The following is a 21,807-nucleotide window of genomic DNA, read 5'->3' on the forward strand; positions in this document are numbered from 1 at the left end:
CTCTGAAGCCACCCCTCCCTCTCTCAGGGGCCCCGTGCACCGCCTTATGGGGCGGAAAAGGCCCACAAGGTTGCCGGAACATTCGTGATTGTTTGGTACGTGGTAACTTTTAGTGGCGCCTGCCATCACTGGCTTGGAGGCCCGTATGCGGCTGGTGGTTTTCTGCTACTGTGCGCGTCGTTCTTCGCTTGAAATGCGATGCCTTGAAACGTGGAGCAAGACTGGGGTGTCTGACTCATGAAGACAGAAAATTTTCAAGGCGTCACTTGCGCTTACCACCGCGGTTAGTGGAGTTGCCAGCTCTCGCGGCTCGAAACCCGTCCAGACGCCTGAGTGTGGTCTATTTTTCCTACGTACTCAAGTTTCGTCAAATCAGCCGTTGTGCACCTTAAGCTGTGGTGCGTATTATCTTGCTAATTTTTTGTCCCGCTGTCTTGCACCTAGAAAGAAACGAGATGTCTTGAGGGACACATTTTTTTTGTCGCATTTTCGCTTAATAAAAGGCTGGTGTGCGTGTTTCATTTTGAGAGAAATAAATAGCATTAGCCTGCATTCTAAACGCCGAAGTAATCGCCGTTTATTCAGATTTACGTGTACTATTTTGCAAGATTATGTGGTGCGACGACGCTGTTGAGACGCGCCTCGGGGATCAATTTTCGTTATATAATAAAGCAAATGGACGGGATTTGTGCATTATCTAGAGTTTATTCAGCTGTTTCCGAATGTGAGAATAGCCCTACAGCATAATTATGTCCTAGAATCAAACACTGCCAGGGGGACCCTTCTTCCTCTGCTAGTGTGAAACGTCATGAAAACTGAATACATAGCGGCAAGGGAAAAATGGCAGCATTCATTTGCACTTATGGATTCATTGTGTTGCTGGTGTATTTGTACTATGGAAAGCACATTTTTATGACAACAGCAATTGTTTCATTCTTTATTCAGTGTTTATTGCACCTATAGAAGCCAGAAGATTTCACACAAATACAGAAGGAGGCCACATTTATAATTTAAATGAAGTACATTGTAAAGATAATACACAAAAGAAAATTATAAACAGCAAGTAGGAAAAGTTATTGTGCCACTGCTCTTCGGTATCAGTATTAGCATACTTGTATGCCACAGGGCATTTGCATAATAATGTTATACAAAGTAAACTATATCACACGTAGTATTCATGCCTGTAATAAAACTGTTCAATGGGATCAGCTGTCCTTGAATGTAGCTGCAGTTTTGCTTACAATGCCTTGTATGCAACGCCTATATACAAGGCATTTTAAGCAAAACAAGGCATTGTAAGTATACAATGCCTTGTATGCAATACAGGGCTTTAATTGTATAATATTTATATCTGCTCTGTCCTCACAAATATCGAAAGGCTTCGGTGATTGTGCTTGTCAGAAAAGTAAGCAATACATATGCAGAAATTAAAAAAGAGTGGTAGTTCACAAAGTCAAAGTTGAAACAATTGATGTGAGGTCATACCCACAAAGTAAGTATGTCAACATTAAAATACAATGCATTTTGCTGCAAGTAAAATGTACAACAAAGCTTATGTTGTATCACATGCCTACAAAAAAGTTAGCACCGTCGAAGCTGAGCCAACACACCGCAATTAGGACGCGATGGCTCTATTACGTTGTGAACCTCAAATGAATGGATAATTCACGGTATTTAAAACACTCATTGAGTGGTATACACCAAATGTTTGTGGTTACAGTGAATCTGGCATCATAAAAGGCTATTGTAAAGCAAGTGAACAGAGTGAGCACATTAAATTATTTAAATAGTAACACCAACGGTATTCCAGGTGGCAGTGGCAAATTTCCACAAAAGTCAGGTAAAAGACATACAGGATAAACATTGAAAAAAACATTGTCATCCTCAAGCGTATACCTAGCTCACACATAATACATTGAGAGCATTCACAGCATGTCCATGTCATCACACAGTTTGCTCTAGTGAAAGGTAGGCCAGCTAACCTACCGTCATTGTCCACGCTGTTTAGCTTGGGCTGAACAGAACAATTGTTTAAGCATAATTTGCATGCAGGCGATTCAAGCTACAGCATTCAGCAAGACAACAAACATGTACTTGCAGAATTTACAATAAGGTATCACATTTTCCCTCTATAAATGTTTGACATCTGCATACAACGCTCTTGAACAATATATATGCACTTTACAAAGTCACTCAAAAAACAAATAAATGCCTTAACATAAAACCTGGTGGGACAGCTGAAGTTGATGGATAAAGGAATTAATTGTGTGGGCCATCATGAACATAATTCGCCCACGAGAAAAATTGTGTAGCAATTCTTCCAGTACTGCGAGCCGCAGGCACCCAAGCTCAGACACATTGCCTGGGTCAGCAGAGTAACCATGATCCTGTAAAATTGCTTCTGTGAGTGGTTCACTGGCTGCAGGGCTTCTCTGAGGGGCAGTGAGGTTAATTACATCGATGGAGTATGGTTTTTTCAGAGGAGCGTACAAAGAGAATTTCGATGTGTTCCAATAGAAAGCAATTTCCGCCATCAATGTCCTTGACCTCATTACGAACTATCAGACGCTTCAATGCTGCTGCAAACTGCTTTGCTGTTGGGTTGTCATTGCAGCCCCCAAATGATTTTATTGCAGCAAAAAAAGTAACTCAAGGTGGTCCTGACTGAGCTTGGAAGTCGGAAGATATGCCAATAGGCCATTTTCTGTAACCGAGTGGTTGTATGGATGGTTGTCTAAGCAGACCACAAAGCAAATGAAGCCTGTCTTTTGGTTGGTCCCTGTGATTAGTTTACCAGCTGCAGACTCCCTAAGCGAGCAAAAGTAGGCCATAAGTTCTTTGACATACGCAGTGACAGGAGCCACATTTTCAGGACACAGCGGTCTTTTCTATTCTTCTTGCCTTGGATGTCTTGAATTTAAAATCTCAAATGCATTGTTGACATGTCTGATAAACTCTTCTGTTGGCAAGGAATTTGAAAATTTTGAATTTTTTTGAGCTCTGCAGTCACCAAGAGCATCTGCTACCGATTGACTAAACGTTTGAGCCAACAATGAGACTTTCATGGGCTGGCTTTTCCAGGTAATATGTGCTTGTCTAAGTTTGTTTGCCAAATGTAGGCCCTCTGTGTACTGGATTTCATGCAGCTCATCAATGTGTTTCAACAATATGAACTGTTTGTTCGTATCACAATAGCCTTTTTATCAAACAGGGTGTGCCGCAGTAGCTTCAACATGTGACAGGGATCCAACATGGCAAAGAAAAGCTTTTTTTTGTCACTGGATGTGGAAAAGAAGCGTCCAGCTCAGCCAGGTCCATCTTGCAGCCAAGGCTGTGCAGCAATGACAAATTCGCTGCAGCGCCATCGCAGGTCAAACTCACAATGTGTGCACCTTTTTCGTGAGTGAAGCTAGCAGCTTGCAGCACCAAATTGCGCCTCTGCTCACCACCAAGGCCATGCACTAGAAAGTAGCCAATCGGCAGCTTCCATCTGCCATTGATTGCAACAAGCATTAAAACAAATGTATCTTAGGCAACTGGAAAGCTGTCATCATTGGCATCAATGCCCATGTCAACATATCCATGGAAGCTTTTCCCATCCCACACTACTTCTTTGAATGGCCATCTCATCCACAACCAGATTGCATTATGTGGAGAGCCGTGCTTTACCTTGATAGCCAATGCAGTCATTGCCTCTTTTGAAAAGTCAGCAGCCCTATCAATGGATTGATATCATTTACACAGTGTCTTTGGATGTGGGAGGCATGTGTTGAAAACAGCTCGTACATATCTGTATGCTCTAGGGGAATAAAAATGCAAAGTCAGTGCAAATGGCCTGAGCTCTGGCGAGTAAGCGGGTGACATTGCTGGCACCAGACTTATGTGGCAGTTGACGCATGAGCAAGTCTTTTTTTGCCCCACCAAGACTCTGCAATATGGCGACATCCTCATTTCCTAGAATGTGATTGTCAGATAAATCTTCTATGACATTTTCGAGATGAGCAACCTTTTGAAAAAGCTATTGATGGGATTGCCGTAGAGTCTTCATCTTCTTCTTGGTCGCAGTTTGTAATTGTGTAATGCCATACTTCATGCCTCAGAAAGGCCTTTTCAGGTGCGTCTTCTGCTGGCTGTGGCTGCAAAATATCACGCGCTGTAACAGGTGCATGAGCGACCAACATGACACAAAGCACGTACGCAGAACAAATTAATTGTTGTGGCATACATCTTGTGCAAGCTATGAAGAATATAATGCTTAATTTTAGGTCATTACATTGCTCACGACGGTTTCCGTTTACACTTTTGTGAACTTAAAAACTGTGGAGGTATAAAACTGCCATCCACACGAGCTTGCTAGTGCCACTTAACTTTGTTTGTTTATTTATTTGCTAAATACTGCAGGCCCATCTGGGCCCAGGCAGGAAAGGTAGAAGTACAAAACAACTAACACAGAAGAGGCCAATGTAGCATAGTTCAATGAGAGATGTTTTACAGAAGCCTTTTAGTTTGAGTGGGCAAAATATACTGAGCTCATATATCACGGCTCATTGTGACCGATCAAACATATAAAGAGCATAGAAAATTGTGAAAAACCTGTTGGTCTTCCAGTTATTGTGTCATTTGAATGCAAAAGAAAAATTGAAAAAGGATTATTGGCCAATAATTGGTGTTTAATGCAAACCCTGAGGAAACTCGTACCGCTGCGAACAAATATGAATGTTTCAGTATTTAATTAGATGGTTGCCATGATCATAAATGTTAGTGTCCAAGTGCAGTTCACTGAGTGACATTTATTATGCTTGAGCTATTAAACAGTTGCCACGAAAATATATGCCACTTCACTTGCAGCTACCTAAGGAAACAAGCATGTAAAAATTGTAGTGGTCGAGTATTATCCTCACCATAGTATGACTTGCTGTTCGAGGTGTCGCTGGGTTGTGTATAGGCAGTGCTGCAGAAGCTTCACCCTTGAGCGTCCTGGAGGGCCTTGGACTGGGAGACTGGACAAAATACACCAAGTGCAATGAGGAGGGACTGCTTACTGCAACATAACTTGAAATTGCTGACCGTGCAAACGAAACACCAGATGCACAGTTGAAGCTAAAACCTGGGACTAATAGCGACACCATTGGCTTCATTTAAAATTTAAGCACAATAATGACCAGCAAGCAGGACATTGTTAGGGAGATCAGTGGCTGTGGCTGTATACTGTATTTTTTATCTACTGTCCCAAAAAATGTTGATAAAGCTCACCATCACAGTTGGCATGTTATAAATTTTATTACTGTTGTAAATGTTGGAGCCTAGCAAGGGTGTTAATTATGTGTGTAATGAGAGGACATGGCTGAAGTATAATTCAGAGAAGGAGTGTGTTTTCCTTATTCCAACTTTACTGAAAAAAAAGTGGTTTTTCATCTTACATAACACTGCTTTGCTGCAGTGTTTTATTTTCCTTATCTTGTACTTATCCTAGATTGACTAAAATGAGATTATGATGTAGCATATATGGCTTTCATTCATTAGCACTTGCTTTTGCCAGTGTTAACAATGAAATTTGAACGCAGTATGCTTGTCACCTGTGTCAAAAAAGGGCTGTAATGTAGCCAATGATAGGTTGAACAGTTCTATCTTTCTCTTCATTCTGAGCATTACTAATAGATCTTGTAAATCTGTCGAAAACATCTTACAAAAAGCTGTATGACAGTCTCATATGCATTTTTGAAACTTAAATAATTACTTTAAAGGTGAAATCCAAAATATATATTAAAGGGAAACACCAGATTTTTGCAAAGCAGATCAGAACATGAATGAACCAAGGCACACATGTGAGAAAATGTCTTAAGCAAGCTCTGTGATCATTACGACAATCAAACATGCCAGGACATGTTGGATTTCGGAAGGCTCATCAGCGATGTCTGAATCAGTCAAGGACGCGCTAGCAGATGTAGCAGTACCCTCTGCTAGCACATCAGACGAGCCCTCAGAGATGTCCATATCCATTGAGGCTTGAGAGAGACCTGCCTGAATATAAGAAACGCATATTTCACTTCAGGAATGGTGGGGGACATCTACCACAGTCATGAAAAAGGTATGATCAAACTGGAAACATGCATTATGGCTGCATACAGCTGTGCACCAACTTACTGGCTCAACTTCATGCTGTTATGTTCCCGTGGATGTAGCTGCTTCACTTTAAGGTTGACTCATTGCTGTGGCATCGTCCTTTGCAAGCGTCTGCAGTTAAAGAATAACCCACCAGATATTTTTAAGGTCCAACAATAACATTTGCTGTGGAATGCATTTACACAACCTTTGCAGAGTCATGCAAAAGACCTCACATGATCTGTGCATGCTTTCTCTACACACCGCATCCCCTTGTGTAGAAAACTATCTTTGATCTAAGTGTGCTTGTAAAATACACATACAGCTAATTGAATCTCGGGGGAAATGGAGCTGTAGTAACTTTGCAGTGCATGTTTCACACAAAAATATCAAAAATATAGCTGTAACACATACATAATGTAATGTAATGCCCCCTCTGTAATGCCTCCAGGCCTTCAGGGTACTACTAATAAATGAATTAAAATGATGTTCACTCCTGTAATTTAAAGTGAAACTGTGTTATTTCATCTCAACTGTTATTTACCTGTTGTTTAAAATATGTCAACCAACATCATATCTTCTGAAAAAAAAAAGAAAATGATATTTAGCCTTAACATGGGGTGATTGAAATTTGCAACATGATGTTTGAACTTTGCACTCACGTACAAGCCGAGTTACTGCGAGCAGAATGTTCTCTACAAAATTATTGTTCTTGGCAACTATTGCAAAACTTGGTATGTTATGTGAAGACTAATTGTTCATGGTTTCTTCAATTAATTAGTTTTATTGCAATTTTGATTGTTTTCATCCACAAGAAATACATACAAAATTCAGTCAATAATAATTTTTATGGCAGGAAATGTAATTCTTCGACAATAAATAGTTTCACATCGTACCTTTTTAGGAGTGTACGCTAGCTGATAAAAGTACTTTAAAGAGAAATAAATGTTTAACACTTAGTGGGAATTATGACAAAGTTGGAAAAAAAATGGCTTGAATAGTATTGCACCACTATTTCGTCAGTTATAATTCACACGAGCACGTACGTAGTCACTAACGATCGCGAATATTGCAGTTCCATTTTCATAAATAAAAGAAACGTTCATTGTGCTTACCTATGGAAGGACAGGCCATCGCGCCAATTTTCTGTTCGATTAGGGCATCCTGGCACACAACACTTCATCACGCAGGTGCGCCTACGGCTGACGGGAGTTCTCGCCGGTCTGCTAAGAGGCCGAAGACTTTGAGCAGATCTCGAGCAACAGTGTTGACTGCGCTACGGGCCGGCACGGCCCTAAATATGTTCGGAGTCTCCGGCTCGCCAGTCCATCCTTGGGCACAAGACGGTCCCGCATTTTTTTCCCGTAGGGACAGTCGCTTCGGACCCTGTACGCTCGCTTAATCGCGTGCACATTTTGCGGGGGCGAAAGGCATCATTGTTTCCCAGAAGACGTCGTCAAACGCAACGAATCGTCGTCGGAAGGGCGGCTTGGTTGCCTTCACACGTTTGCAGGGCGAAAGGTTCCCTCGTTTCCCTGAAACCACACCGAAACGCAACCAGTCGTCCTTGAGGTGTTCCTCCCGAGTTGTTCGGCGCAATGCCGGTTTACCGACGCCTTCGTTCGCAACAGCCTTGGCGCCTGTCTGCTAATTAGGCGGCGAGACTCAACTGCTTCACACACTCGAATTCCTTCACTAACCTCGGCGCGCGTTTGCCACGCCGAGTATGTGCGCATATTCCGAAACCCCCGCAGCAGACGAAACCGAAGCCACCGAAGCCACCGAAGCAAGCCGAGTAAAATCTACCGCTTGCCTATCACGTGAGGGCCTATTTCCCATCATCCCATTCCTCTAAATTTTTTATGACTAGGCTTCAAGATTGTGACGTGACGCTCCCTCCTAGTTTTTTTCCTTCCTCCATGGTGCTCACAAAAACTGATGTCCAAGGGCCCCGCTATATGCTCACTTGTTTATTGCTCACAGGGTCTGTGGTGGGTGCTGGTAATACAAAAGATGCTGCCATATACGAATGAAGCTGCCATACCTGCATTTCGTGAAAACTGATTGCTTATCATTGGCGATGGGACAAAGGAATACTTCCAGCTCGTTCGGTTTTTCTGACGGGTGCACAACCATAGAGTTTTCTTGCATGTACTCACATACACGGTGCAATTACACTACGGACGTGCGGTTGCTCTTGTGCGAGTTGAGCGGTGATTCATTCAATGCGGACCCAGGTGCCGGATCGGAATATGTCTATTCCAGTGTATCTACTTTCTTAATATAAGTATGTATCCAAGCCCATCTGTGTTCATAAATGAACAATGCATGTTTACCTACGGAAAATATTCTTTTTGTTACTTTATGGCCACTGTGAAAATACTGCGGTAAATTTTGTCCAAATAGGTCACTCAGAAGATTTTAAATGTGCAATAAAAAAAAATCAACCCTGGGGTGTCGCATGTGGCTAGAAAAATTGATCCTGGTAAGCCTTGGCCGTAAGTGGCTAACAGACTAAAATCACCCAAGAAAATGGGCAGAGAATGTAGCTACGTGCTACATGGTAGAAGCCTAATGTTTGGCAAGTTGTGTTTTGTCCACTTTCATTTCCTCATCATTTTCTACACACCAATTAAAAAGAACTGTTAATTTACACTGTGCTTTCCTTGAATTCATGTGGTCTGTTGATTTAACATAGTCTTAATTAACAAAAAAAATCTGAGCCCTTCAGTTTCCCTTATTCCTCTCGCTCAACTCAAATGGCATAATATTTTATTTGTTTATCGTATGTGTCAAATGTTTGCGCAGCCCTATTTTTCAGCATTGTTGAGTGTACCAATTTGTTTTGCTACATTCTGTATATTTAGCACTCGGCGGACATGCTTGCCATTTTCATGACCTCCCTCCCCCCTTTTTCAGAATGTGGTCATGAAAGAAGGTGATGGCTTCAAGGTGGCTATGGGGACCTTTGACCGCACCAGGGCACCCGTGAGTGTTGCGACAAAGCATTGTTATTTATGGGCCTACAAGGAGGGGCATTCTGTGGATATCATTGTGTTTGTGTATATTTCTCATCAGCTAACAAGAGTGTCGAGCATTTGTGCTCAGGTAGCCTTCTCCAACTTGCACTTACCATAAAAGCCTGTGTATAATACGAGGTGTTCTTGTCCTAAATTTGGCACACTACATTTGCATATCAAAACTCTCAATGTTATTTCTTGAGCCTAGTCAGGGTTTCGCTTTCAAACGTGGTGTGAAGCAGCAGATCGCTATTGTCACCAGGTGCTGCATTGGGATGGGAAAATGTACGCCACTTGCTGAGGCCATGCTTAGCACATTGGTGCACAATGCATAGGCCAAGCAAGAGTTGCAGGGCTGTGGGTTCAGAGTGACAAAGGGCTGAGCTAGGGCCGGCAAAAGCACTTTTGACATGCAATGGGAAGCACGGTCCAATGAAAACAGCTTTCCCTGAAATCAAGGACCACCTTATTGTGTGGCAGTGAACAAAACAATATTTTGCATTTCTCTGAGCTACACTGCTCACAAGGTTGGTGCTGAGTTATGCCACACTGCTAGCCTAGGGCAATCGTCTCGGGAACACACACTGCCATTGTACTTTATTCACACCGCATAGCCCACCCACCATGTACAATTCCACATTGTACAATTTGCACAATTCCAAGAATATATTACAAGGAAACCGTTATATCAACCAGTAGTGAAAATACAGTAGAACCTCGTTTATACGTTTTGGGAAAAAAGGAGAGAAACTAGCTGAGAAAACTTACAATCAGAAGTCACTAAAAAAATTGACTCAGCTGTATCTGCATAATGACAAGCGTTGTGCAAATCATTGCAGTGCCCTCTCCCCGTGCTGGTGGGGCTCGGGCAGCCATGCGCTGTCGTTTCTTACCTCCTCGAATTTGGCCTGGGGCCGTTCTTCGAGCAGGCCATTTTGGCTGCCCACGCAGCGCGAATCGTTGCGGCATGCTGATGTGTGTAGAGCCGGCCCACACTGTCGTTTTCCTATTGTGGATGCCGCCAGACACGACCCTCACTTTGCCCCCCCACCTTGCTACAGGGAACCGCGGTGCGTTTCGGTTATCACCTGTTAAAAGCGTGCAGCACGTTTCCAACGGCCCACACACACTGTGGCACAGATAAGTGAAGATGCTTATCGCAATAGGGTTCGCGGTGATAGCTGTGAATGCTGTGTGCGACGATGGGGAAGGAGATTTGTTGCTGATACCAGAATAAAAAACTTGATGCGCACCAACATTTTCACGTGAGACAGGTGGGCAAATATTGCAAATATTCAAATATATATGTTGCCGCCGGGATGAGATCATATGATGGTACTGCATGTGTGTGTGCACTGGTGAGACTAGTTTTAATGACGGGGGCTAGGTTTGGCATGCTACTACTGCAGGTTTAAGATATACAGTCACCAGCTGACCTCTTGGGAACCGATCAATAGTCCGAAAAACTCGTTCACCCAAAAAAAAAAAAGAAGAAATTTATTAGGCTTAGAGTGGCATAAAAAAAGATCTCTAATAATGCCCTGCCTCATACTATTCTTGTAGGCGATCAGATTTGCTTGGATTTGCACAGGATTGACGTCTCCGTATACAGTCGACAAGATCGAGTGTCACCGCATTGGCGATCTCTGTTGGAGCCTCTACGTAGAAGCTAACGAGTGGTGTCTGCATCACCTCCTGTCTTTCTTCGTTTGTCCCTGTCTCTTCCAATGTTCTTATTTTAAGTATACAGTGAAACCTGGAAAAGTTGGAAAAGTCGAACCTCGTAGCCGACATCTTTTCGTGGTCGCAGTGCTGAGCAACTTCTCCTTCGCAATCCAAATGCCACACACTGTAGTCAACGGTAGAACCGTATCACGTGCCAGCGCCGACTTCTTTGTGCCACATTCGATAGCACGAACGATGTCCGATTTCTCTTGTATGCTGAGCACTTGTTTTTGTCTGAGCTTCGACATGACGTGAGTCCTACTTGCACAACGCCACAACGCTTTCCAGCACGGCGCTGAAACAAGAAAGAAAGAAGCACCTTCTGCGTTTGCGCTTGGAGGCTGTTGGAAAAGTTGTTCGACAAGCGCCGCGTCAAATCGGAATGATTTTTTTTTGTGATGTGTTTTGTTGTCACTGATCTCGGGGGCGTGCGGGTGTTAGACGAGATGGAGAAGGAAGACGGATGGCAACACAGCAAACAGATTTTTTAATTCTCACACGAAAGCCAAAAAACCTCAAACTAAAACTCAAGTGCACACAGAACTAAAAGACAATGAATAAATAAATGCCAACAAATGTACAACCTAATGAACACACTAAAATACACACTAAACGTGTCCTTAACTACGCCTACACTAATTCTGGGCGTTTCCCACGCGAACGTCTGGCAACCCTGGCCTACTGCGAGAATGTATCGTCCTTACTCAGTTCGCCCTCGTCGCTCGTATTCTCCCGTCGAAAATCTCGTTGGGCCTTTCTTGAAGTCGTTGCTTTTCGCCGACTGTCGCATAGTCGTGGCTGCCTTGCAGTCGGTACGTTCACCCGCTCATCTTCGGAGCCTGTTTGACCCGGTCGCTGTTGCTGACGTGGCCGGGAGAGGTGACGGGTTAGGCCTAGCGACGTGCTCGGCCGCCGCTTCCGTCCCGCTCCTTTCCCGAGAGCCGACGTGGCGTTCCGGGGATCATCGCACGTGCCGGTCTGCCGTAGAAGGGGGAGCCTCTCTGGGGTGCCTGGTCCTGCCGTGAGAAGCTGCAGCTCGTCCAGGAGCCTCGCCCGAACTTGCCGAGGTCGACGGCCACACCGTGGACGGCCAACGTCACGGACTCGGCCAGACCCCCAAGTCTCCCGTCGCCAGTGCGGTGCTGGCGATGCGACCTTCCTGGCCCGGAACCACGTCGATAATGCTCAGACAACGCCGTTCATCCCTCGATCACGCCTCGGGTCACGCGCCTCGCGCGCTCGCGCCGTTCAGAACGCTCCGCTCACATCGTCTTTGTCTTCTTTTATGGCGCCGCCGGCGTCTTACTCATGACATGGCTCCCCTTTTTAAGAGTTTTTTCTCAAAAAACTGCCTCCTCTTGACCTTCTTTTTGGCGGCGAACTTGACTTTCGTTGTGGCTTGAGTGCTCTTCTGTGCGTCGTCTTCGCTTGCCACTCATCACCACACTTCGCTGCACTGTCGCGCACGTTTCACCATTTGTTTCTGTTCACACAACACTGCACTCAATTGTTCGTAATGCTTATCGTCCCAAACACTCTATAAGAATAAACTTGGTATCTATACACATTTGTAAGAGCTGACAATTCCAGTGTCCGAGGGCATTCCTAATGATAGTCCTTTAGTGGCATACCAGTTATACCTGTTCTATTTTTTCCTCCTTTTACGGAGCTCCCACGCTTCCCTACGTACGGCCTGCTTCTTCCTCTTTCCTCCTCTAGCACATTTCTTGGGCGGTTTGGAATGTCCCTGCCTTAACTCTGGCTTCATCTTTTTCTTTGGCGCACCCATCTCATGCGCACGCGTTTTCCTGCGCTGCTTTCCTCTCAATCTCCTGCGAGTCATCTTCCTACCGTTACGTGTTCCGTGCACGTTCTTCCTACCTTTAAAGGCTGCCTTACTTCTGGGGTGATTAGGGTATCTATCGGCTTTACCTTTGTTCATTCTTATCGACCAGCCCATCTTATGCACACGCGGTTTCTTACGCCGCCGTGTCTTCAGCCTCCTCGGAATCCTTTTACCCTTACGCGTTGCGTTGCTTGGGTGGCTAGGGCATCTATCGTCCTCCTCGTTTCCCTCGGAGTTTGACTGGCTCCTCACGTCTGATGCTTGGCTATCTTTGTACTCATTCTCCATTACCAACCCCCTATTGTTACGAGGTGAAGCTACTTCCTCTTCTCTTTTCTGCTCTTCGGGCATGGAAACCTCTAACGGGGCGTCGGCCACCCTCTTATCCTGCTCACTATGAGTCAAAGGCTCTTCAGTGGTGAGCTTCTCCTCAACGCCGTCACGGGCGCTATCTAATGTGCCTACTTCTGGCATCTCTCTCGTGTCATGCAGCTCCACTACGCTATTGGGTCTACTCTCAATCATAGACTCCGCCTCACGCTCTTTCATTTGTAATGCCTGTAGCTCTTCTCGCAGCTTCTTGAGCTCTTTCTGTTGGAGCTGCCTCCTCTCCTCGTAAGCTTTTTCGGCTGCCGCCTCGACGCTTTTCCTTGCATCCTCAATTAATTTGAGGCCTTGCTCCTTGCTGAGCTTCTGTTCGCGAATAGTGGCCGATATCGCCTCCCAATCCATCTCTGCAACTTCCGAGAATCAGTGACTGGGCTGGATAGAATCCGGGACGGATCCTGGCAGGCTCGCCAATTGTGATGTGTTTTGTTGTCACTGATCTCGGGGGCGTGCGGGTGTTAGACGAGATGGAGAAGGAAGACGGATGGCAACACAGCAAACAGATTTTTTAATTCTCACACGAAAGCCAAAAAACCTCAAACTAAAACTCAAGTGCACACAGAACTAAAAGACAATGAATAAATAAATGCCAACAAATGTACAACCTAATGAACACACTAAAATACACACTAAACGTGTCCTTAACTACGCCTACACTAATTCTGGGCGTTTCCCACGCGAACGTCTGGCAACCCTGGCCTACTGCGAGAATGTATCGTCCTTACTCAGTTCGCCCTCGTCGCTCGTATTCTCCCGTCGAAAATCTCGTTGGGCCTTTCTTGAAGTCGTTGCTTTTCGCCGACTGTCGCATAGTCGTGGCTGCCTTGCAGTCGGTACGTTCACCCGCTCATCTTCGGAGCCTGTTTGACCCGGTCGCTGTTGCTGACGTGGCCGGGAGAGGTGACGGGTTAGGCCTAGCGACGTGCTCGGCCGCCGCTTCCGTCCCGCTCCTTTCCCGAGAGCCGACGTGGCGTTCCGGGGATCATCGCACGTGCCGGTCTGCCGTAGAAGGGGGAGCCTCTCTGGGGTGCCTGGTCCTGCCGTGAGAAGCTGCAGCTCGTCCAGGAGCCTCGCCCGAACTTGCCGAGGTCGACGGCCACACCGTGGACGGCCAACGTCACGGACTCGGCCAGACCCCCAAGTCTCCCGTCGCCAGTGCGGTGCTGGCGATGCGACCTTCCTGGCCCGGAACCACGTCGATAATGCTCAGACAACGCCGTTCATCCCTCGATCACGCCTCGGGTCACGCGCCTCGCGCGCTCGCGCCGTTCAGAACGCTCCGCTCACATCGTCTTTGTCTTCTTTTATGGCGCCGCCGGCGTCTTACTCATGACAGCGTAGTACGACGCTCTTAATTATGCCGGCCATAGTTGTTGCTTGTTGTTGCGGAAAGAACCCAAGGGATGGTGCTCGTCAAGTACGCCATCATCATCAGTGCAAACAAGTGATGCATGTTCTGATCTCTGAGGCTTGTTCTGCTGGGACAACGTACCGCCGTGATTGCGCAACGAAAAGTGGAAACACTACATGTTAACTGATACGTATGCAATGAGCTGGTATGGTTTATGTGGATATTATGTTCAATGGCAGCTGAGTCGGGGATTTGACTTTACGACTTTTAAAACGAAACTACTGTTTACAAGCCGAACGAGGTTTAACGAGGTTTTACTGTATATCTAAGCAGCATGGCACTTATATGCTGGGTACCTGGCCATAGAGACATCGAGGGTAATGTGCTAGCAGACCAAATTGTCACATCAATTACATCGCAAGCTATTAATGCTACCGCTGCTGTCCCTGCCACAGACCTGAAGCCTTTCTTGCGAAAGAAACTGCGAAGCCACTGGCAATGCTTGTGGGACGCTGAAACAGATAAGCTTTATGTGATTAAGCCACAGTTAGGTTTCTGGCCCTCCGTGACGAAAACACGACGAACTGATGTCCTATTCTGTCGACTCAGGATAGGACACACCTATGGCACCCATAATTTTGTTCTGACTGGAAATGAACCTCCAACCTGTGGTAGATGTGGTTGACCGTCCTCCTGCATAGCCGAAACTGATTTCCTTTAACATATTGGGGCCATCATGTACCTCTACATGCATTAATGTTTCTTGGTGCAGAACCGTTTTTTAGCACCAAAGCAGCTCTAGAGTTCTTGAATAATGTGTTACATGTTAGCAGCCCAAGAATTCGTAGCACGTCCTAGGACTCACCAGAGGATACTGCTGTGATAGAAGTGTTCTGTATAGCACATGCCTTTAGGCCCTTAGCTTCCAAGGGCTCTATTAAGGCAGTTTTTTTTTTTTTTTATAAGTATTATAGGCCTCATCAGGCCTGTACAGGATACGGCACACAAGAATAAATACACCAAAGGTAGTGTTAAAGAAAGGACTTCTTGACAAAAAGAAAAAAAAGAAAAAAAAAAGAAAACTTAGTACATCGCACGATGGCTATGGAAACAGTGAAAGGCAATCAATTGTACATCATCTTGAACATATTGAAGCACAGCACAAAAGAAGATTAAAAAGGAAAATTCAAATTAAGGTACAGGAGCAGTGACGCAACACTGGGAACAACTCTGACATAGGTAGTAAATTTCATCCCGAGAACACACGAAGAAATAAAAAAAGAAGGCAATAGGTATTGTTACATCATAGCAATATCATTTCCTCATCCTGAAAGAGAGTAGAAAAAAAAACGCATGCATAACAGGGAATCGACGGTGTCATTGTTGCCTGCACCAAACTCTTCTGATATCACAAGTTCACTCCTACAAGAACTGACAGTAGGCTTCTAAACGTGAAACAGCCATATTGATTGATCCAACGCTCACTCCATCACTTGGCAAAATATTCCACGCTTCAACGATGGAGAGAAAAGAGGAATGCTTGAAAGTGTTACAACGTGAACAAATGGACGAATGCACTTTCCGTGATTAGTCATACACGAGTGACGATTTGGGTTCAATTTGGTAAAGCCAGGATACAGAAGGAAAATAAACTTTAAGCAGGCGACTATAGCCAGAGTTGCAATACGTGCTTGGCTGCATAGGGCTGTCATGTCTTGAATACTTTCAGTAAATGAATCGGAGTGCCCTAATAGGTTGCTCAAGTACAGTGTAGACAGCTTATAACGTAAGTCGCCGGAGTCGCGAATATCCGCACTATAACCGGTACCACACTATAACGAAAGCAACAATTTTCAAGGCCCGCACATAAGCAAAACATGTTCACCGAGCCACCATGCGTATGCGACAGTCGAGGAATGCGGCTAGAACGTTTTCATTCAATTTATAATCGAATCTCGTTAATTCGAACCAAATCGCGCGGCGGCGCCTTGGACCGGCATTACTCCGGCACCGCCATAGAGTAAAAGCTTAGTAGAGACCCCTCAATGTCGCGTGCGAACAACAACAAAAAAAAAACGCGGCGGAAATTTCACCGTCTCTCAAATGGCAAGGTTGCGCCGGAACATGCGTATACGTGCCGACGTCTCAGCCAGGCTACCGTAGCCACGCGTAAAAAATGGCAGTGAACCCTTCTTTCTCCTTTATGCTTCCTCTACTTTCTAGTCACGTGTTGACCTTGCACGCTGCGGCGCAGAGAGAAGCAGCGGCGCTGTCCCAGGCCAGCCAACGAAACTGCTCATGCCGGCAAACGCCCGCTTCCCGATAACGGCAGAAAACGAAACTTAGGAGAGCTGGCGCCGGGCCGGCTGGAGCGGCGGCACCTGCACGGCAGCGGGCACGCACGGTGACCGTCGAAAGTTAGGGAGCTACGAGGGAGGGCGAGGGGAGCCACCGAAGCGGCGGAGTTGCTGAGGCTAAATCTGTTTCGCTGCCGCCCTCCTCCCTCACATTCCACGGTCTCCGCGTGCGCCCTTGGTCGTGCCGTGCCTGCCCCGCCCGCTCCCTCAAGTTTTGTTTACTGCCGTTATCGTGAAGTGAGCGTTGGCCGGCGCTGGCAGTTTCGTGGCACTCGCTCGCTATGTGTGCCGTGACAGTTTACGACTCGCACTCAAGATTCTAGTTTCAGCCTCAATGGCTGTTCGTTCGCACCACGTGCCCTTCTCCTCCACTTCGTCTCTCTTTCTTGGGGCGCCCCAAGCACTCCTTGGGGCGCGCCCGTATGAGGGGAGCGTTCACCGTCTCCGCTGAGTCTCCGCTGACTTCCGTACTCCCAGGCAGCCGCACTGTAACTGGTATTTCGTTTCCCGCAACTGCACTATAAGTGATATGCGTATACATGGAGTGCTATGGGAAAATTAATGTGAGTCTGAAAAGACCGCACTATATCCGGTCCTGCACTATAAACGGTTACGTTATAAGTGGTCTATACTGTACTTTTGGTGTGGATTGCAAACTATTGCCGCGTATTCTAAAATGGCCCTAACCAGTGTTTTGTATGCTGTTAACGTGACCTGAAGTGATGTTCCAGTGAGCTTCCTACGTAAAAATCCAAGTTGCTTAAAAGCTCGTGAGCTCATTTCTTTATAATGTTGTCATCCCAGTTTAATGTTTGCTTCAGTGTGATTCCCAAGTAGTATTTCACTGAGTTGACCCCCTTTTCACCAACTAGTGTATAATCACAATGAAGGCGGCTGTGTTTCTGCGAGTTACAGTAATGCACATTGTCTTGTCAGTGTTAATTTCCATTCCCCATTTGCTGCACCAGTTGACAATGTTTTAGAGGGATTTATTAAAATTTGCCTGCTGTGTCGTATTACTAACGGGGGTGTAAATTACAGTCAGCTGCAAACAGACCAGTAGTGCTTCTCAGTAACGTTCACCACTGACATATTCTGGTTAATCATATCATCCATCTCTAATGTATATTTTGTATTCATAATCAAATCAGTTTTGTATTATTATTATTATTACATCGTAGGTTAATGACAGCATGTAAAATATACAGACGAGGGTCCCAAATTACAAGACTGCAACGGGACCCTCGGTGAATATTAAAAATAAATAATACAAGTATAGTAGAACTTCGTTCATACGTTTTCAAAAAATAAACATACGATCCGGGAAAACATACGATCCGAATCCAGTAAAAATTGAAGCTGACAAGCCCGTATTCAGGTGCAAGGGCAGACAGCATTTATTTCTTGCAAAACATAGTTACAGTCGAATCTCGTGAATTCGAACTGACGCTGTGGTCCCATCAAAGTTAAGTGTATTCCAATGGGCGAGAACGCTTGGTAATTCGAAAGCATTTGCGACGGTTAATTCGAACATAACCACACACCGACAATGCTCTCAGCAGCACACCAAATCACGTGGCGACTGGCATTGCTCCGACGCCGCCACAAAGCAAAAGCTTAGGAGAGACCCCTCAATGCCGCACAGAGAAATAAAAAAGAACGAAAAAATACCGCGGTGAAAATTTCTTCTCTCAAATGGTAAGGTTGCGCCGGAACACGCGTGTATCTGTCGACGTCTCAGCCAACGCTGCGGCTGCAGCACAGAGGGAACCAACGCGGAGGGAAGCAACACGTAGGCCCAATCCGGCCAACGAAACTGCCCGTGCCGGCCAACACTTGCTTCATTGGCAGAAAACGAAACTTCGGGGAGCGGGCTAAGCTGGCACCGGGCCGGCGGGCGCACACGGAGACAGTCGATGGTGAGGGAGCTACGAGAGAGAGGGAGGGCGAGGGGAGCCACCGAAGCGACGGGGTTGCCGAAGCCAAATGCGCTTCCCTGCTGCCCTCCTCCCTCACCTCCGACGGTCTCCGCATGCGTCACTGTGCCGGTGCTGTCCGCTGTTGCGGGTCGGAGATTTATCCCGCCGCTGCTACCAGTTTGTTGAGACTCGGGTAGCGTTTAGGTCGGTGATCCTTCAGCCAAAGGGATGAGTACGTCCGGGAGTAAGAGCGAGAGAAAAAAGGATTTATTCTACATATTTACAGTGGCTCCGAATATGGAAGCCCACTCCACGGGGGAGCACTTTGAAAGTCTCAGCTCACTACATGTCTGAGCACATGTCAGAACACGTCAGGACACACCACTGCACTCAAGGTGTCTCCTTATAAAACATCGGTCTTCCCTAGTTGACCCGGCTAGAGAATCAGATGACCTTGATGCGACCAATCAGAGGGGTCGTATTGTTCACCGAACTCCGCCTCTAATGTTTCACCTTCGAAGCAAGGACGAGGCAATCTGGAAACAGGGGGTTGACACTCCTTCCACGAAAGTCGGTGACTTAGTTTCTTGCCCTCCATCGGTCATCCTGCCAGGGTCGGGAGAATGGCTTTTACGCTAATCCCCGCTTCTAACGAAGGGTGGCGGTTGTGGTCGGTCGCTTCTAAGTGAGCTTCTTTGTCATCGCGTCACTGCCGGTGTCGCGCCGCGTCGCCAGGTAGGCGGCCGCTGATGAAGGGAGTGGCATCGGGGGAAGCACCCAAAGAATGCGCACTGCTGAGTTGGGGCGCTTCTTTGCCCCTCTCGTCGGTGCCGGGCACTGTCGCCGTCTGGGCGACGCTGATGAAAGGGCCTGTCTCGATGGGAAACAATCAAAGAATGCGCCCGGCCGATTCGGTACGCAACAGACTCCTCCCCCACCGGAAGATCCGACCTGAGGGTGACCAGCTGTCAGGTTGCCCGAAGCGTCGGTGGTCGGTCGAGAGCTCGGGGTTTCTTCTTGAAATGATGGCCGATGACACACTCGAGCATGAGGTCCCAGCATTAACCTCGTTGTGGCCTTCCCCCTGGGAATACACAAGCACACACACGACCACAGGGCACAGGAAAGCGCCGTGCTCGCACCGAGAGCCATCGGGTCTAACGAGCAAATCAACGCACCTGCCCTTATCTAATAATAGCACCAAAGCAGCCATCAAATCACTGAACCTTCGCTGAAGCCATCAAATCACTGAACCTTCGCTGAAGCCCACAATAGGATTCAAAATCTTCTCGCAACCTCCGACAGAGAAGAGCAGTCCTGGTGAGAAAGCACCACATAGCGCTCAAGCGCCCTAAATCCGTTTAAATCCACCAGGCCTCGTTTGTCCCAATAATTTGGACCCAAAATTTTGTGCCGCCAAAGCGAGCACACATGTACCTCTGTGTTCAACAAAACCAGATCGTTGTTTTATAGAGAGCAAAGGTAGAATACTTGAAAATGCTCTAAATAAATGATAAATGAAATATCATATGCAGCACAAACGCCATGAACAGTCTTACATCCACTAGTATCGCACGTACTAGTGCCACTGAGAGCCACATTTGCATCATGGATGTACTGTCAGAGTCGCTTTAACTTTGCGGACAAAATTCGCATGTAAAACGTGCGACTCACACACTAACAATTTCTTTCTACTGTCCACAAAGGACAAACACTAAACAAACAACAAAGAATATTGCGTAAAGTACGCACTAACACTACCGAAAAGTAAATTGATAATCAAGCGTGCCACTACAGGCTTCAAACAACTAGCCTGGGCCTGACACTGCAAGCGTATCTCACATACAAAAAAGAAGCTTATTTGCCTAAAAAGGAACGACACGTTGAAAAAAAGTTTCACAAACATTTAGGCGCGTGCAAACTATCTCTTTCGGTATCTCGCTAAGCTTCTAAAATAAACGAACAATTTAAACCAAGCTCGAAACTTGCATATCGAAATGAGATCTAGTCTCGGAGATCTCAAAACATTTAACCAAACACAAAAAAATAAAGAAACAAACAAACTGTTGTTTCCACAAAACGTACTGCCGCTTTTCATTCCGTATAGCCTACGGTTGCGTCAAATCTTTAAGCCGTACTCCAGGCGGGCGCGGTCTGAGAGCCTGTCTTGTCAACGAGGTTGTACAAAGGGCACGTAGGTTAATCTCCTCACTGCCCACCCCTGACACTTTACAAACAGGCATCATGCCTTTTTGGCATTGCACTGCGATTTCACTGTCATGCATGACCAATTTGCGTCGCCTTACCGGCTCGTGCTCCAGTGCCATGCCTAATACACCTCGAAAAGAACCGAACGAGGGGGAACATATTTGCCCCCTTCGCGCCACATTCGCTTTTGTCCACCTTTGTGCCGATCGGCCCTTTCTTTTCTTTCTTGTCCGGCGGTTCGGACGCGCCCTGTCTGTAAACATTCCAAGGAACAAACGCGTCGTTCGAACTCTTTGACTGCGCTCCCCACTGGGTTTAGCGCCTTTATTCGGCCGCGTTGCCCTGTCTGCTGCATTCCTCAGTTTGCAACGCCGCTTCATCCTAGCACGCTTTGTAGTGCTAATTTTCAAGCCTTCCGCTTGAATCTCGTGCTGACCGGCACTTATTTCATCGGTCATTATTTCTATCTCAACCGCACAGTCTGAATGATTTGCGGGTAAATAATTCCTCTCAATGCTATCTCGACTGGCGGAGAGCTTCAAACACTCAGGCACAATGCAGCTATTTTCATTTGCGCTAAGTAGCTCGTATACATGGGAGCTGTCCACAGCTGCACTGCTCTGCCTACATTGTGCTTTAGCGCACTTTCCTGACCGATTGGACTCTGCACAGGTGCTCTTGTCTGACGACTCGGGGCCACTTCGGGCTTCTGCAAGAGCTACCTTCGCGACGTACTCCCTGGATAACTGTGCCAAACCGTCCACAGCTGGCCTAGCTGCTTCACTAGTATTCCATTGGCACAGTATCTCGTCGCGCTCAATACGGTTCCCATTAACGGGCTCCTCAAGAACTACGTCACGGTCTACGGATCTGTCCACACCTGTGAACGTAC

General features: G+C 46.3%; 1 protein-coding gene across 3 annotated transcripts in view; it reads left to right on the plus strand.

The window, feature by feature from the left end:
• Positions 1 to 21,807, plus strand: part of LOC119437611 (probable medium-chain specific acyl-CoA dehydrogenase, mitochondrial) — a 241,958-nt gene that overhangs the window by 169,965 nt on the left and 50,186 nt on the right. For 2 of the 3 annotated variants that reach the window (XM_037704610.2, XM_037704609.2), the window contains exon 10: positions 9,022 to 9,090. The exons of the other annotated variant lie outside the window; for it this stretch is intronic. In XM_037704610.2, coding sequence (XP_037560538.1) covers positions 9,022 to 9,090 — 69 coding nt within the window. The remainder of the gene's footprint in view (positions 1 to 9,021; positions 9,091 to 21,807) is intronic. 3 annotated transcript variants of the gene reach the window in all.

Source organism: Dermacentor silvarum, chromosome 1 (genome assembly GCF_013339745.2).
Source record: "Dermacentor silvarum isolate Dsil-2018 chromosome 1, BIME_Dsil_1.4, whole genome shotgun sequence".
Classification (NCBI taxonomy): Eukaryota; Metazoa; Arthropoda; class Arachnida; order Ixodida; family Ixodidae; genus Dermacentor; species Dermacentor silvarum.